At 52.3% G+C, this 17325-nt stretch overlaps 3 protein-coding genes and 1 pseudogene across 5 annotated transcripts; 3 read left to right on the forward strand and 1 right to left on the reverse strand.

Annotated features, from left to right (window-relative positions):
• Nucleotides 1–1813: 1813 nt before the first annotated feature.
• LOC132375298 (THAP domain-containing protein 11-like) lies at nt 1814–5263 on the reverse strand (annotated as a pseudogene).
• An 867-nt stretch (nt 5264–6130) lies between these two features.
• Nucleotides 6131–6373, forward strand: SMIM40 (small integral membrane protein 40). The gene has a single exon (XM_059937516.1). The coding sequence runs from the start codon at nt 6131–6133 to the stop codon at nt 6371–6373; it is 243 nt and encodes an 80-aa protein (XP_059793499.1).
• Nucleotides 6374–8888: 2515 nt separating this feature from the next.
• Nucleotides 8889–13294, forward strand: DAXX (death domain associated protein). Of its 2 annotated transcripts, none has more exons than XM_059938938.1 (8): nt 8889–8980; nt 9874–10132; nt 10287–11118; nt 11244–11458; nt 11618–11837; nt 12000–12474; nt 12635–12857; nt 13050–13294. In XM_059938938.1, the coding sequence occupies exons 2-8, from the start codon at nt 9926–9928 to the stop codon at nt 13107–13109; spliced, it is 2232 nt and encodes a 743-aa protein (XP_059794921.1). In that variant the 5' UTR covers nt 8889–8980; nt 9874–9925; the 3' UTR covers nt 13110–13294. The 2 variants fall into 2 exon arrangements, with proteins under 2 accessions (XP_059794921.1, XP_059794922.1); XM_059938939.1 differs by having other exon boundaries at nt 9877–10132.
• Nucleotides 13295–13739: 445 nt separating this feature from the next.
• On the forward strand, nt 13740–17274 carry ZBTB22 (zinc finger and BTB domain containing 22). 2 transcript variants are annotated; one of them, XM_059938941.1, is made up of 2 exons: nt 13740–13811; nt 14688–17274. In XM_059938941.1, the coding sequence occupies exon 2, from the start codon at nt 14757–14759 to the stop codon at nt 16665–16667; it is 1911 nt and encodes a 636-aa protein (XP_059794924.1). In that variant the 5' UTR covers nt 13740–13811; nt 14688–14756; the 3' UTR covers nt 16668–17274. The 2 variants fall into 2 exon arrangements, with proteins under 2 accessions (XP_059794924.1, XP_059794923.1); XM_059938940.1 differs by lacking the exon at nt 13740–13811 and adding an exon at nt 13968–14035.
• Nucleotides 17275–17325: the final 51 nt, after the last annotated feature.

The raw sequence follows: 17325 nt of genomic DNA on the forward strand, positions 1-17325 counted from the left end.
CAGCAGAAGTCATACTGCATGATTTCTGTGGCTAGCTCAGAAAAGATTATACAGCTTCTGCCTTATTCATTTCAACATGCTTTTGGAGCCATGCGTGCCATGTAAGAATTTTAACTACCTCAACGTTGCCAGGCTGTGAAAAAGCTCATGCTACATGGAGAGGACAAGTGTAGGTGTTCTGGCCAACATCCCCAGCAGAGAGCCAGCTGACAGCTAGCATAAACTGCCAGACATGTGACAGAAGATGCCTCCAGATGATCCCAGCTCTCAGTGGTTAAGTCACCCTCAGCCTTTAAGTCTCCCCAGATAAGGACCCAGACATCACTGAGCAAAGACAAGCCATCCTTACTGTGTTCTTTCTGACACAGTATTCCATGAGCGTAATAAAATGGTTGTTTTACACCACGTTTTGGGGTGGTATGTTAGGTGTGTGTGTGTGTGTATGTATGTATGTGTATACATATATACATTCATATATTTCCTAGCTCTATTTGCTGAGAAGGCCTAGGAACAATGGCATCATAGTAGCAATGAAGATATATGGCACCCAGATCTTGGTTTCCAGATACTATCCTTTGTTAAAAGAAGCCAGAGAGGGCTTCCCTGGTGGCACAGTGGTTAAGAATCCGCCTGCCAACGCAGGAGACACCGGTTTGAGCCCTGATCCGGGAAGATCCCACATGCGTGGAGCAACTAAGCCCGTGAGCCACAACTACTGAGCCTGCACTCTAAAACCCTCGAGCCACAACTACTGAAGCCTAGAGCCTGTGCTCCGCAACAAGAGAAGCCACCACAATGAGAAGCCCACGCACTGCAATGAAGAGTAGCCCCCGCTCACCGCAACTAGAGAAAGCCCACACACAGCAACGAAGACCCAACGCAGCCATAAATAAAATAAATTTATTAAAAAAAAAAAAAAAGAAGCCAGAGCCTCTTGAAGAAATGGTTGATTCCTGGGCTAAGTCAGGAAAAGTACAAATTGAGCCTGAATTACCTCTTGTACCAGAAAGTAAGGAAATGATCAAATAATGTTGTAGACATTGCAAAAGGACACAGGAAACAACTTGAAGCACTTTCTCATTTGCCAAATTTGGGATAATTTTTTTTAACCTTACTTTCTGTTTAATTCATTTTGCCAAACAAACATAGTGAAAACTTTAATCTGACTAATTGTACAGAAAATAGAATTTGTAGCAAACATAACAGCATAGACCTAAGTCCTTGGCAAGCTGGATCTCCACTGAGATCCCATAGATTGCCTTGTAGATAGCCTCCTGGGAGGGAGGTCCTAGGAGGGAGAGGCACAGATCTGCCAGTCCCTATCAGAAGCACAGGCTGCACGTGGGAAGGAAAAGCACAAAAAGTAGAACTGATGTTACTTGGATCTCTTATCACTACACGTGGAAGAGTTCTGATTGCTGGCCACACTCAAGGTGTTGTCTTCCCAAACCCATAGTCCTTGGGCATCCTGCCTGAGTCCATAGGGGATAAGTTTCAAGTTCAATGGTTCTGAAGCCTCTGCTTCACCAGAACCTGCAAAGTAAATTTGGGGGTGGGGGTGAAGGTGGGGAGGGGTAGACAAAGTCATAATTGCTGGTGTCACCAGTGCAGAGTCTGAGATCCCAGACTTCAGGACCTTGTTTCAGGAGGAAACAAGAGAGGGTGCCAGGTCACCAGCAAGAGTCCAACTGCCCTAAGCCTCAGTACTGTCAACCAGTGCCCCAGGAGTATGAGGGAGTTCAACAGCGGCGGCCTAAGGTCCCCACTAAGCTGCTAGGTGTCTGGGAGTCCCGAAGGGCGAAATGGGACTTGTTCACATCCTGTGCTTTTTGCGGATGACAGCCATAGCCAGCAGCCAATCCCTCTCGAGGAGTTCTTCACGGAGCTTGGCCTCGGTGAGACACTGGTGAGGATGCTGCCCTTCATCTCCTTCATCTTCACCTCCATCAGCGCCAGGATGTCCAGCTGCTTGTCCAGCTTGCGCAGGAGCTCCTCCTCCGTGGTGCCTGACGACAAGTAGAGTGGTCCGAGCCAGTATCAGGGAAGCCCTCACTCCCCTCCCTGCCCCCCACCAGCTGGGGGCCCTTGGGGCACTCTGTGGCCTCCAGTCCTGCTGTAGCAGCCTCTAGCTCCGATGCCGCAGCTGCTGCGGCTGTGGCCTGTGAACTCCACTTGCACCACCAAGCCCATGGGCTTCCCATCTTCTCCCGTGGGAATGGTGGGCGCCAGGCGGCACGGATCCCAGAGTCTGGCGCCTCCCAAATTTGGGATAATTTGCGCATGAAATTAATGATGATAGTAACTGACTACAATTAATTACATAAAATAGAAATGCATGGGTCCAGGCAATATAAATAAATATGGTAGTAATGGATTACAAGTTATTGAGTAAAATAGGAATCCGTGAGTCCATATGATATAAATAAATAAATGAATAAATCAGGGAGAAAGAAATGTTCTTTTATAGTCGATTGTTGACTGAAAACTGAAGAAGAAATGACGGAGTAAAAAAAAAAAAAATCACCATTTAATAAACATCATCGGGCTTCCCTGGTGGCGCAGTGGTTAAGAATCTGCCTGCCAATGCAAGGGACACGGGTTCGAGCCCTGGCCCGGGAAGATCCCACATGCCTCGGAGCAACTAAGCCCGTGCACCACAACTACTGAGCCTGAGCTCTAGAGCCCACAAGCCACAGCTACTGAGCCCACGTGCCACAACTACTGAAGCCTGCACTCCTAGAGCCCGTGCTCCACAAGAGAAGCCACGACAATGAGAAGCCACAACGAAGAGTAGCCCTCGCTCACCGCAACTAGAGAAAGCCCGCGCACAGCAACGAAGACCCAACACAGCCAAAAATAAATAAATAAATAAATTCTAAAAATAAAAATAAACATCATCATGCTTATTCCGATGAGAGTCATAAAGGGATGCTAAGGCAGGTGGTGGAGATTTGGTGCTGTGCCAGATACTTAGGAATTACAAAGGGACAGTTATGGCTTTACGGTGAAAAACCTGCCAGACTGGTTTCGCAGCATCAGGAGTGAGACGGTTTGCCTCCAGCAACTTCTGATGTGATACACAAAGGCCACATCGTTTCTCTCTTGCCCCAACATGCACTTAGGTTGGAGAGACATTGTACAGAAATGAAAACCCTGTACTCTTTAAAGCTGATTCATGAAAGAGAAAGACAGACAAACTGCCCACATTGAAGGAGTCTGCAGATATGTGACTACCAAATGCGATCTGCGATCCTGGACCAAAAAGGACAGAGGCATTAGTGGGACAGCTGATGAAATCTGAATTGTACCTATAATTGGATAGTGGTGTTGATTTCCTGATTAGGATGGTGTATTTGTTTGCTAGGGCTGCCATAACAAAGTACCACAAACGGGGCGGCTTAAACAGTAGAAATTTATTTTCTTACAGTTCTGAAGGTTAGAAGTCAGAAATCAAAGAGTCAGCAGGGTTGGTTCTCTCTGAGGGCTGTGACAGAAGTCTATTCCATGCCTCTCCCCTAGATTCTGGTGGTTTGCTGGCAATCTTTGGCGTTCCTTGGCTTGTAGACACATCAACCCTAACTCTGCCTTCACATTCACATGACATTCTGGTCTTGACGTATGCTGGTATGGACGTGATGTTCTGGTCTGGACATGACGTATGCTGGTCTGTGTCTAAATTTCTCCTTTTTATAAGGACATCAGTCATATTGGATTAAGGGTCCACCCTACTGCAGTATGACCTCATTTTATTTTAACCAATTACATCTGCAACAACCCTATTTCCAAATAAGGTCATATTCTGAGGTACTGGAGCTTCACTATTTGAATTTTGAAGGGACACAATTCAACCCATAATAGATGGTTATATTGGGGTTGAGAGAAATAAGCAAATATAACCAAATGTTGACAAATGGGGAATCAGGGTGGAAAGGATACCAGAGTTCTCGATACTGTTCTTAAGTGTTTTCTGTAAGTTTGAAATTACTTCAAATTTTTTTTTAAATTCAATAAAGTGCTGAATTTATGTATTACACAAGATCTTAGTGCTGAACCTACCATGGGGAAGGAACTATAAGGAGATGATAAAGGTGTTTGGGTGGCTTTATTGCAAACTTGCCTGAGACACAGTGAGGGTATCAGAAATTAATACATTATGTTTACACAGCACTTCATAATTTACAAAAAAAAAAAAAATCTTATTTCGTTTGTCCCTCCTGACAACTTTGTGAGGCAAGACTTTTTCAATTTTATAAAAAAAGTAAAGAAAGTTCAGGTGACTGGCCCAAGGTCCCCATCACACAACTGTTAAATGTAAACTGAGGCATGTTAAAATTTTAAGTTTATTTGAGCAAAAAATGCATTCAAATGGGGCCGTGCCAAACCAGAAGTGGTAATGCGTGCTCCTCAGACCTCAGCCAGAGGAAAAACTTAAATGGAGAAAGTGTGGAAACAGAGAAAGGAAATTATTTGATTGGCTATAGCTTAGCCCAGTTGGCTGTGTGTGATTGGTTGTCCTTTAGTGTTTTTTTGTTTTATTTTGTTTTGCCTGTGCCTCCCAGCATGCAGGATCTTAGTTCCCCAAACAGGGATAGAACCTGTGCCCCCTGGAGTGGAAGTGCTGAGTCCTAACCCCTGGACTGCCAGGGAATTCCCTCCCGTGGCATCTTGATTACATGACCCTGAGGCATTTACAGGTTTAGATTTTGGCTTGCTTAAGTAGGCCGCCATGACATTAGAGCCCCTCAGTCTGATGGCCTCCTTGTTTAATTAACACAACTTATAAATGATTAGTTTGCACCCTGGTCCAGTTTTTTTTTTTTTTCTGACTCGTAATGACCTCCTGTGGCGGTAGCAAACGATAATACGAGTTGACTCTAAACAAAACTGTGACTTCCCTGGTGGTCCAGTGGGTAAGACTCCACGCTCCCAATGCAGGGGGCACTGTACCATCCCTGGTAGGGAACTAGATCCTTCAGGTATGCCTCAACGAAGTCAGCATGCCACAACTACGACCCAGCGCAGCCAAAATAAATAAACAAATATTTAAAAAACAACAACAAAAAACCTGTGACATCCTTTGTACCATTTTGGGGTAAACAAGTTCTTCCCAAGAAAACAATGTCTTCTTATTAAGATCAAACTGAAGTTTAGGTAAGAGACCATAGAGGCTCCAGATATGAGGTTCACTATGGACCCTTTCCTCCGCTGTCCACACTCCACCCCGCAACCACCACCTACGGGGCGGGTGTGGGCCGGTCTCCATACGGACTTCGATTTCCCTCATGAATTTTCAGGCCAGTGCCTGGGGAAGAGGGTCAAGAAAAGGCCTTCAACCCGTGCCACAAGACAGCCTCTTGGACATTTCCCACCAGCTACTCTCACACCATGCCCCTCGCGCACAAGCTCGCTCTTCCTTATTATTGCCCCAATAGTTAAGTCCCAATAGTTAAGTCTCGCACCGCTGGCCAATCATGTTCTTTCTCTTTTTATAAACCTCCGCCCTGGCTCCTGCAGTCCAATGATTGATATAATCGTCTTCGAAGTCACTAAGCGAGAGTGCGGGGTTTCAGCGCCGCAACCTCGGGGGCCTGCAGACCTGGGGAAGAACTACGCGGCTGCGTGGACTGTAGCTGCCGCTGCTTGCCCCCCCCAACCCCACCTAGGTTAGGCGTGTCCCCACCACCCACCCACCCCCAACCACCCAATGTAAAGCTGAAAAGGGCCTTAGGTGCTTGACTGAGAGCGGCTCACAGTAGCATACTAGGTCCACTTGCTCACTCTGTCTGTAGGGGCCCAAGACCTTGAGCCTTAAGCTTAGAGGCCCAGAATGACTTGGGCAGCTCCAGCTGGCATGTCTCTGTTGAGCCTTCAGCTTCCGAAACACAGAATTATAAAACGGTAAAGCTGGACAGACTTTAGGAATTGTTTAATCCAGACCATTCACATTGCATTGACTGTTCCAAAGGCTCAGAGGCCCTCCTCTCCTTTCTTTCTCTTGGTTGGGGGAATTAGGGTCAAGCTCGGCAGATGCAGGACTTGCCGACACCACGCCCCTTAATCCTGGCAAGGCTGAGTAAGGGCTTCCATCCCAGCCTCCGTGCTCCAGACAGCTGTCACACTGTGGGTTAGGATGGCTGAGGAGGAGGGTGATGTGGACGAGGAGGATGTGTTCCTGGCGTTTGCCCGGAGGCCCTCTCCTCCCAGGGGTCCCCTGCGGCAGGCCATGGACAAGGCCTTCTTCATCTTCCTGGTCCTCATCCTGACACTACTGACGCTGGAGGCTGTTTATAAGCTGCTGTGGCTGTTACCATGGGCAAAGTTTGGGGACTGGCTCCTGAGAACACCTCAGATGGAGGAGGAGCTGGAACTGTGACTGCCTTTCCTATAAACGTCCTCTTTCCCTGCCACGGAGGTGAGAGGGGAGAAAGGGGGAAATGGGAGCTTTGGAGGGACACTTGGAGAGCTGAGAGCAGCTATCTTAAAATTTCTGCACCTATACTCCGGGAATTAATTTTGAAAAAGTTTATACTCCTCAAGTATTTTTAAGTAAGCACCTAAAACTTTTCATCATACATTAACATTGTTTCAAGGATGTAATTCCTGGCATACAAAAAATTTCCCATTTTAAAATAAAACAATTAAATCCATCTTTTGTGTGTCCAGGGGAGTTGAAATATCAGAGTGACTTGATATTCACCACCACTCGTTTAAAAATATAATTGGGAATCCTTCTTTTCTTCTTCCATCATTCTCTTTTCTCCTAGAACTCCTATTACCATTCTACTTCTCCACAGACAATTTTATGCTTTTATACTTGAAAGTCTTTTATTGACCAATCTATCACTCTTTCCTACATAAACATATATATTAATTGAGATGAAAAATATTTTTCTTTCTTGTGACCATAAGACTCTAGTTTTTTAGAAAAATTTCTTCTGGGTTATCATTACAATTATGTGAGGAGAACTGATTAAATAGCATAAAGATTGTACACATTTTCATAGTTGTTAATATTAAAGGTACATTTTTTGTCTATGTTTCAGCTTGCAGGATCTTAGTTCCCTGACCAGGGATCAAACCCCGGCACCCTGCTTGGCAGCACAGAGTCCTAACCACTGGACTGCCAGGGAACTACCTAAAAGTACATTTTAAATGAGATAGACGAGGTGGTGCTTATGGTGCCTTGAAAGAAATAGGTTACATGTCTCTTTATTTAAGACAAGGTAAGGGAATTCCCTGGCAGTCCAGTGGTCAAAACAAAAACAAACACAAACAAACAAAACCAAAAAACAAACAAAAAACAAGGTAACATTATCCCCAGGAGATTTCATGATTGAGAACTACAGTATCCTTTTTTTTTTTTTTTTAAAGAGGGAGAAAGTCTATTGTAAAAGAGAAAAGGAAGAAGGAGAAGCTCTACTGCAGGAATTTACTGAGGAAAACAAATTTTGGGAAAATTGAGAATCTGGAAATTAAGTCCCTTATATCTCCCAAATCCGAGTACCCTTGGGCAAGTCTTCATATCCCCCATTTGAAGACTATAGGCTTAGACGACTGGAGAGAAGTGGTGTGGGATTCTTTAATGGAAGGGAGAGTTTGAGCTTCTGGGACGCTGAGGGCTTGGGGATGTAAGGGTCTGTGATCCCAGAAAGTGGCAAGATGCTCACCATCTGTGGAATTCGCAAGGATGCAGGAGGTGAGAAACTCAGCAGTTGGAACCGTGTTAACATTTGCGGTTTCCCCAGAAGCTCACCTTTGGACCCAGCTCTGCCTCCACGAGCCCCTCCAGCTTCCCTAAATCTGGGTTAGTTGTGTGGGGCGGGGGGGGGGGGGGGGTTGCGGGCGAGGCGGGCGTCAAAGTCGGTTTCTTCTCTCTTCCTTCTTTCATCAGCTCTCTCAGAGGAAGAGGACGAGAGAGACTCGAGGTATTTTACGAGCCTCATTTCGTCTCACAGCCCTCACAGCGGCAATTTGCAGATTCTTCTCAGAACCCCCTCCCCACATCGCCCGTCCTCAGGCCCTGGAGCTCCTGGACAAAGCACAGCCTCCTGGTCATCAGCGCCTGCGCCTCGGGAATCCCCTCCAGAAAAGGAAGGAGAACCACCCAGGTCCCACCTACTTGGTTGGTCATTAGTTCTGTGGTGGAGCTTGAAAAGCAAACCAACAACAATAGCAGTAATAATAACACATTTGTACAGCGTGTTGTGCTCATTTGTATGCATGTGTTATGACTTCACGATTGGGAAATGTAGGCAACTGGATGTAGAAGTAGCTTCTGGACAGCGACAAGGGAGCGCGCAGCCCATAGAAAGGAATGACAGGCGCAGTCGATTAAGCCGTGGAAACTGGTACCTGGCAGGTAGGAAAGCAGCGCCAGAAGGCTTGTCAATAGCCCAGTGGATGGAAAAGGTTTCATTTCCCTCTTAAGAGATTCCCGCCTTTCCGTGCATCCTTGTGCAGCCTTGGAGGGCCAATTCCTCAGCTGCCCTGTTCCGTTCCCCCCTCCCCTACTTGGAAAGGTGGCTCAGTCCTCCCGGCACGCGACTCGCCGGCGGTTGGGCCGGGATGCGGGAAGTTTCTGATTGGCGGAGTCGCAGAAGCACCGGGTGAAAAGAGCTCCACTGGCGGCGCGCCCCAATCCGGGGGTAGCCAGAGCCGTACGGCAAAATGGCGGCCTCCAGGTACTTGGGACGCCCGGAGGGGACAATTCTGCCGCCTGCAGGTCAGGGGGAAGGGAGCCGCAGACTATGTGGGTGGCATTGGAAGCCCTCGCGCGGCGAGTCTACCGTCACTTCCGGCCACGGGGTGGGGGGGCTGGATTCCGTACGACAATATGGCCGCTCCCAGGTGCCTGTAGGCGGAAACTCCGCGGCTTCCGGTCCGGAGTAGGGCCTGCGGTGGGAGGGGGAAGGAAGACGGAGGGAACCATGCGAGGTTCTGAGATCAGCGGCGAGGGTCTTCTCGAGAGACCTTTTCTGAGGTGGGGGCCGGACGGTGCGGGGAGCGAAGGCGGGGGCGGGAATGTCGAGGGAGAGGTACTGGGGGGTTCCGGGCGCTGAGTCTGAGGGGCAAGCTGTGGTACCTTCCTTCCTATCCCTGAAGGGGAGTGGGGCGGCCGGGGGCTGAACTGGGGGAGGGGGACTTGGCGGGAAGCTCATCTAGGGGAAGGACCGGACTCAGGGCTGGAATCTGAGTGGAATCAGGAGAGCCCAGTGTGGGGCTCACGATCGGTTACAGGTCCCAGAAAGAGAATGGGGAAAATTAGGGTGGGGTGAGAGGGAGGGGACTTGAGGTGAAATATCTCCAACCTAACGCCCCGGTTTGAGGAGAGCCATCAGAGGGTGGAATATGGATATAATTTAAGTAGGAGAAAGGGAAATGGATTGTTGGGAGGGAACCTCCTTCGCCTAAGAGAGTCTCAGAGTTGGGGTGACCCTTCAGGTTGGAGTGAGGGTGTGGATTTGATGTGTGTGAGAGCGAAAGGGGAAAACACCTGAGGTGGTGCCAGCGGGGGTGTGGTATCTGTTCGAGGGGATGTCAGGGAAATCTGGAGTGCAATGTGAGAGGTCGTCCAGGGGTTGAGAGGAAGAATCAACTTGCCAACTATGAGAAATAGTGGGGAAATGCAACTGAAAGACCGGATATCGACGTGAGGGGTGGAGCTGGGGGTGGGACTTAAGGTTTTCAGATGGTTTGGGGCTCCCAAAGTAAAGGGCCCAGAAAACATGGTACTAATGGTTGCTGAAGATAGGCAGTGAGGACACTGTTGGGCATGGCTGGGTGTTTTGAAACCCAAGAAGACTGGAAAATGTGTGAGATGAAGGGATGGGGCTATGCTGGAGGGGCTCTGTCTGAGGCCCCATCCCCTTCCAGCAGGAATTACGAAATCCCCAACACTTCCTCCCTCCGGGGGATTTGATCCCCCATGGCCACCGCTAACAGCATCATCGTGCTGGATGATGATGACGAAGATGAAGCAGCTGCTCTGCCAGGGCCCTCCCACCCACCCCCCAATCCGGCTTCACCCAGGGCAGAAGCCCCTGGCTCCTCCCAGCCCCACGGGGCTGGAGGAAGCAGTAGTTCGGGCGGCAAGAAATGCTACAAGTTGGAGAATGAGAAGCTGTTTGAAGAGGTGAGCTTTAGGGGAGAAGATTCTTGTACCCCAGGGAGGGGGATGGCTGACTGGCTCTCCTGTCCTTTCTTCCCCACTAACCCCACCTCGCCTTCTTTCTCTCAATCCCATCCCTTGTCTCTTTCCCCCTCCCTTTTTCTCCTGAACCTTCCAGTTCCTTGAACTGTGTAAGACGCAGACGGCGGACCACCCTGAGGTGGTCCCGTTCCTCTATAACCGGCAGCAGCGGGCCCACTCTCTGTTTTTGGCCTCGGCGGAGTTCTGCAACATCCTCTCTCGGGTCCTCTCTCGGGCCCAGAGCCGGCCAGCTAAGCTCTATGTCTACATTAATGAGCTCTGCACTGTTCTCAAGGCCCACTCAGCCAAGAAGAAGCTGAACCTGGCCCCTGCTGCCACCACCTCTAGTGAGCCCTCTGGGAATAACCCTCCTGCAGACCCCTCCTCGGACCCGACAAGTGCTGAGACCACTGCCTCTGAGGCCCCAAGGACCCATGGTTCCCGGCGGCAGATCCAGCGCTTGGAGCAGCTGCTGGCACTCTACGTGGCAGAGATCCGGCGGCTGCAGGAAAAGGAGTTGGATCTCTCAGAATTGGATGACCCAGACTCCACTTACCTGCAGGAGGCGAGGTTGAAGCGTAAGCTGATCCGCCTCTTTGGGCGGCTGTGTGAGCTGAAAGACTGCTCTTCACTGACAGGCCGGGTCATAGAGCAGCGCATCCCCTACCGTGGTACCCGCTACCCAGAGGTCAACAGGCGCATTGAGCGGCTCATCAACAAGCCAGGGCCTGATACCTTCCCTGACTATGGAGACGTACTGCGGGCCGTAGAGAAGGCAGCTGCTCGGCACAGCCTTGGCCTCCCCCGACAGCAGCTCCAGCTCATGGCTCAGGATGCCTTCCGAGATGTGGGCATCAGGTTACAGGAGCGTCGCCACCTTGATCTCATCTACAACTTTGGCTGTCACCTCACAGATGACTATAGGCCAGGTAGGCATTAGTGAGATGCTCCTTGGTAACCCTCATTCATCAGGTGTGTGGTGGAGGGGGCGTCTCTCTAGTCCCTTCTTCTAGGGTTCTGGGTGAGTACACTGACTTTACATCTTCCCACATAGGCATTGATCCCGCACTGTCAGATCCTGCCCTGGCTCGGCGCCTGCGGGAGAACCGGAGCTTGGCTATGAACCGGCTGGATGAGGTCATCTCCAAGTACGCAATGATGCAAGACAAGAGCGAGGAGGGCGAGAGACAGAAGAGAAGAGCCCGGCTCCCCCAAGCCACCTCTTCCCACTCTGCAGACCCCTCGAAAGCCTCCTTGGATTCCGGTGAGGTATGGAAGGGAATACACCCTTCAGAAAGACCTTGTCCTTCCACTGCACTGGCCAGGAGGGAGTACGTGGTGACTGATCATGGCGTGTGCAGAAGGAACGCAAGAAGCAGCCCCTCTGGGGCAAGGGATTCCTTAGAGAAACTCCTTTGTCCCCTGCAGGGCCCTAGTGGGATGGCATCCCAGGAGTGCCCTACCACCTCCAAGGCTGAGACTGATGATGAAGATGAGGAAAGTGATGAGGAGGAGGATGAAGAGGAGGAAGAGGAAGATGAGGAGGAGGAAGAAGAGGAGGCCACAGATTCCGAAGAAGAGGAGGGTCTGGAACAGATGCAGGAAGGTCAGGGGGACGATGAAGAGGAGGAGGAGGAGGAGGAAGCAGGTACGTCAAGGAAATAGTCTTCTCGTTGGTTCCCTCTACTCTGTTGGGCATGAGCCCCCTGTTTGAGATCCTTCCCTTCCTCCTCTTACTCCTAGTATCCTCTCAGCAGTTTTCTTTCCCCTAGTTCTTTTGCTACCCCTCCCCTCTTTTCTTCTTTTCCAGGGAAGGATGGAGATAAGAGCCCCATGTCCCCACTACAGATCTCCACTGAAAAGAACCTGGAATCTCGCAAAGGGATCAGCGGGTCATCGGGGGAGCAGCAAAACAAAGGACTCACAGTGTCACCATCTTCACTGGCAGAAGAGCCCCCAGCCCCCTCCAGCGTAGTTGCTGAAGGCAGTGGAGAGCACCTCGAGGAGTTGCCCCTGGAGGAAGAGAGCCCTATGTCTCAGCTCTTTGAGCTAGAGATTGAAGCTTTGCCCCTGGATACTACTCCTTCCCCTGAGGAGAGGGACGTTTCCTCTTCCAGGAAGCAATCAGAAGATCCCTTCACCACTGTCTTGGAGAATGGAGCAGCCATGGTCACCTCCACTTCCTTCAACGGAGGCGTCTCTCCTCACACCTGGGGAGATTCCAGTCCTCCCCACAAGAAATCTCGGAAGGAGAAGCAAACAGAAGCTGGGCCATTAGGAAAGAGGTAACAGCAATAAGGAGGAGAAAGAGGGAAGCCAAGGAGGGACTGCGGGGGCTTTCTGAGAGGAATACTGTGGAACGGAGTCTGCGGGGAGAAACTGGATGCTCCCCCTCCAGCCTCAGGCTCCACATACCCTTCCACCCACATATGTTTGTGTCTCTAGCTATGTGGAAAGGCAAAGGGCAGTGCATGAAAAGAATGAGAAGAAGACACATACCCTGCCCAGCCCGCCTTCCCCCTTGGCTTCCATGGCTCCAGTTGCCGATTCCTCCACGAGGGTGGATTCTCCTAGCCACGGCCTGGTGACCAGCTCCCTCTGTAGCCCATTTCCAGCCCGGTTGTCCCACACCCCACAATCACAACCCTCCAGGCCTGGTACTTTTAAGGTAAGGGGGAGGCTGTGTTTCCTGACTTCATTCTCTTTCATTGTTCAGTTTGGGGTTCTCTGTCTGCTGCACTCATCACCTCCTCTCTCTCTTTTCCCACCCCAGTGTTTGATCTCTGATAAGTCCTTCCCTTGGCCTCTCATCCGCTGTGTTCCAGACCTCTCTGACTCTCTGTCTCTCACTCCCCTGCAGATGAGTGTGGCCACACAGTGCGATCCAGAGGAGATCATCGTGCTCTCAGACTCTGATTAACTGCCTCCCCCTCCTCCCTGCCTCCAAAATGTTTTGGGATAGTATTTGCAGGACGGTGGGAAGCAGACGACTGAGGAAGGGATGGACTGAGCTAATCGCCTTTTGGTGGTTTCTTTTAAGAAAAAAAAAAAGCTTAAGTTTTACACAGAAACATTAATAAACAATAAAGTTCTTTTCTTATTGTATCCCTGTCTTTTCCTTGTCCCGCTCTCACCGGCTGGTGATTGGCACGAGCTGTTCTCTGGCTCAGGGTTAGCCGTGCCCCCGGGATAGCCCTGGATCTGTCCTTTCCAGCTGCCTTCAGCACGCCTCTCGCGGAGTTTTTCTCGCCCTCAGGCCTTCTCCTTGCCCTCTGCCAGGCGCTGAAAAAATGTACTTCAGCCTCCTGAACGCGCTTTACTTTCTCACTTCGAGCGGTAGCAGTAAAAAGGCCAATCACGGGCCGACTCAAGGTTATTTAGCCAATCCAGGCCCGGAGGTAGGGGGCGGGGTTTCAGGGGGACTGTCTGAAGCTGGGAGACCGGGGCGATTAGATCCCTCAAACCCGCTAATGGCCACAGCTCAGGGGCGGAGCCCAGGCAGCGACGGCCTAGACCCATCGCCAATGGGAAGAGGCAGGCTTACCGAATTAAAGGGGAATGAGAGCTTCGGCCGAACCGAGTCCTCCGTCCTCAGCGGCGGAAGAGACCTGGTATCTTTAAGGTGGAAGGAAGCAGCTGTTCTTTAAAGGGGAAGTGGCCGAGTCGGCCGAGTATTGCCCAGCGGGTCGGGCGGGGTTCCCGCCTGTGCCTTTAAAGCCTGAGGGGCGGGAGGCGGAGCGGAGGCGGAGGGCGGAGGGAGTCGGCGCAAGATGGCGGCGGGAGGGGCCCAGGCTGCGGCTCTGGCCGCCGAGTGAGGGGCGGGGGGGCCCGGGGGCGCGCGGCCCGGTAAGCGGGGACGCGCGGGGTTGGGGGGCGCCTTCCGGGTGGGAGAGGAGGTCGAAGTAGCGCTTGGGGCGGAGCAGAAGGGGGCGGGTCCGATGTGGGCGGGGGTAGATAAGGGGCGGAGCCCAACGCTATGGGCGGGTCTTGAGGTGGGCGGGGCCGAAATGGGCGGGGTTAGGGATAACTGGGGGGCAAGGGCGTGGCCAGTGAGAGAGCCGGGGGGCATGGCCTAAAGGGAAGTGGGGAGAGGGGTGGTTTTCAACACCAGAGCCAACCTGCCCCCCTCCCAAGAAAAGGGTACAAAACCCCAGAAAGGTAAATTTTGGAAAGTCAGGCTCTCAGGCAAATGGGAATTTCTGAGGGGAGGCACCCCACTCCCCAACAGCACCTTATTTCTGTAACGTCCAAGGAAAGAGCACTGGATTTGGAGTTAGGACAGCTGCGTTTGTGGGTGCTGCCACTTAATGGTGTAACCTTGGATAATCTCTTAATCTTTCTGAGCCTCAGTTTCCTCATCTGTCAAACGGGGTTGAAAGGAATACCTACCTTATAGTGTCGCTGTGGGGAGTTACTCAGATAATGTGTGAACATGTTTTTAAACTGTAAAGGGCTGTGTCATTATGGGATGTTATCATTCTTCTCTCTTTCTTTCCAGAGACCCCCCCGGCCGCCCTCCTCCTTCCCTTGTTCCTGTGGCTGGGGGGGTACCCCTTCCCTCCACACCATGGAGCCATCTCCTCTGTCTCCCAGCGGGGCAGCACTCCCCCTGCCTCTATCGCTGGCCCCACCACCACTGCCCCTGCCTGCAGCGGCAGTGGTGCACGTGTCCTTCCCCGAGGTGACCAGTGCCCTCTTGGAGTCTCTCAATCAGCAGCGGCTGCAGGGCCAGCTCTGTGATGTGTCCATCCGAGTGCAGGGACGGGAGTTCAGGGCTCATCGTGCTGTCCTGGCTGCCTCTTCCCCTTACTTCCACGACCAGGTCCTACTCAAGGGCATGACCTCCATCTCGCTGCCCAGCGTCATGGACCCAGGCGCCTTCGAGACTGTCTTGGCTTCAGCTTATACTGGCCGCCTCAGCATGGCCGCTGCTGACATTGTCAACTTCCTCACAGTGGGATCTGTGCTCCAAATGTGGCACATCGTGGATAAGTGCACTGAACTCCTCCGAGAGGGCCGGGCCTCAGCCACCACCACCACCATCACCACTGCTGCAGCCACATCGGTCACTGTCCCTGGTGCTGGGGTTCCCTCAGGGAGTGGGGGCACCGTGGCCCCTGCCACTGTGGGCTCCGTACGCTTCCATGCCTCCAGCCGGGCCAGTGAGAATCAGTCCCCCAGCAGCAGCAACTATTTCAGCCCTCGGGAGTCCACTGATTTCTCATCTTCCTCCCAGGAGGCTTTTGCAGCTTCTGCAGTGGGCAGTGGGGAGCGTCGAGGAGGTGGCCCTGTATTCCCCGCCCCTGTGGTTGGCAGTGGGGGGGCTACCTCTGGGAAGCTGCTGCTGGAGGCAGATGAGCTGTGTGATGACGGTGGGGATGGGAGGGGTGCAGTGGTCCCTGGGGCTGGGCTCCGCCGGCCCACCTATGCACCCCCCAGCATTGTGCCGCAGAAACACTGGGTATATGTGAAACGGGGTGGAAACTGCCCAGCACCAGCGCCCCTGGTTCCCCAAGACCCAGACCTGGAAGAGGATGAGGAGGAGGAAGACTTGGTGTTGACCTGTGAGGATGATGAAGATGAAGAGCTGGGGGGTGGCTCCAGGGTGCCAGCAGGGGGAGGACCTGAGGCTACCCTTAGCATAAGTGACGTCCGGACCCTGTCTGAGCCTCCAGACAAGGGAGAGGAGCAGGTCAATTTCTGTGAGTCCTCCAATGACTTTGGCCCCTATGAAGGTGGGGGTCCTGGGGCAGGGCTTGATGACTCAGGGGGACCAACCCCTTCCTCCTATGCTCCCTCCCACCCTTCGAGGCCCCTGCTTCCACTGGACATGCAGGGCAACCAGATCCTAGTCTTCCCATCCTCTTCATCCTCCTCCTCCTCCTCACAGGCTCCAGGCCAGCCACCAGGGAACCAAGCTGAACATGGGGCAGTGACCCTGGGGAGCACATCGGCAGGGGCCCTGGGCATGCCGGGTGGCACCGGTGGGACTCCTGGAGGGACAGGCACTGGAGATGGAAATAAGATCTTTCTGTGCCACTGCGGAAAGGCCTTCTCCCACAAAAGCATGCGAGATCGCCATGTGAACATGCACCTCAACCTGCGGCCCTTTGATTGCCCCGTGTGCAACAAAAAGTTCAAGATGAAGCATCACCTGACAGAGCACATGAAGACACACACAGGCCTCAAGCCCTACGAGTGCGGCGTCTGCGCCAAGAAGTTCATGTGGCGAGACAGTTTCATGCGCCACCGGGGACATTGTGAGCGCCGGCACCGCCTAGGCGGCGGGGGCGGGGCCGGACCCGGACCCGGGGGGACTACCGGGCCAGCCTTGCAGCCCAAGAGAGAGTCCCCCGGCGGCGGGGGCAGCGGCGACGAGGCGAGTGGGGCTACGCCCCCGTCCAGTCGACGGGTCTGGTCCCCGCCCAGCGTCCACAAGGTGGAGATGGGCTTCAGTGGGGGCGGAGGAGCAAACTGAAGAGGCGAGCTACTGGGGGTAGCTTTCCGGGAAGAGGGATTAGGGATCACTAGCCAGGGGCGCTGTGGCCCCTAGGTGATCTCCCAACACACTTACCGTCTTCCTATCTCTATGGACTTGTATATATTCCGGAGAGGGAACCTCCTCGCACCATGGGCCACCCCTTTCTACTCCTCAGCCCCTCCTCCCTAAAGTATCACCGGAACTCAGCCCTTCCTTCCCTTCAGAGGGGTATTCTGAAGCCCCAGCTCCCGAGTAGGGCGCAAGTGGTGGGGGGGAGGGAGAGGGGGCTTGTTGAGCATCCTGGAGTCGCTGGGTCAAGGGTCAGGTGGTTGTAGTCTGTACCTGAAGTCTGTGTTTGCGTAGTTGTGGGGACCAGGCCTTTGAGCCCCACCCTTGTCCTAGAACATACCCTGCCCCCCAAAAGGATGTGCCCCTTATTTCTACCCTAATCCCTCCTCCTCCACCTTGGGGGTCCCCCAACTCCATTCTCATTGGGGAGTGGGGGAGTGGAGACAAGGAGGGAGTAAGTCGTAGGGAGTACAAGGGTTTTATTTTAAATCTTATTTTTTTTAAACGGTGATTAAAATATTTATTGGTCATTTCATTTGGCTTCCCGACAACCCTTATGTGTTTGCTGGGGACCTGGCCCAGGTCG

This window comes from Balaenoptera ricei, chromosome 11, assembly GCF_028023285.1.
Source record: "Balaenoptera ricei isolate mBalRic1 chromosome 11, mBalRic1.hap2, whole genome shotgun sequence".
NCBI lineage: Eukaryota > Metazoa > Chordata > Mammalia > Artiodactyla > Balaenopteridae > Balaenoptera > Balaenoptera ricei.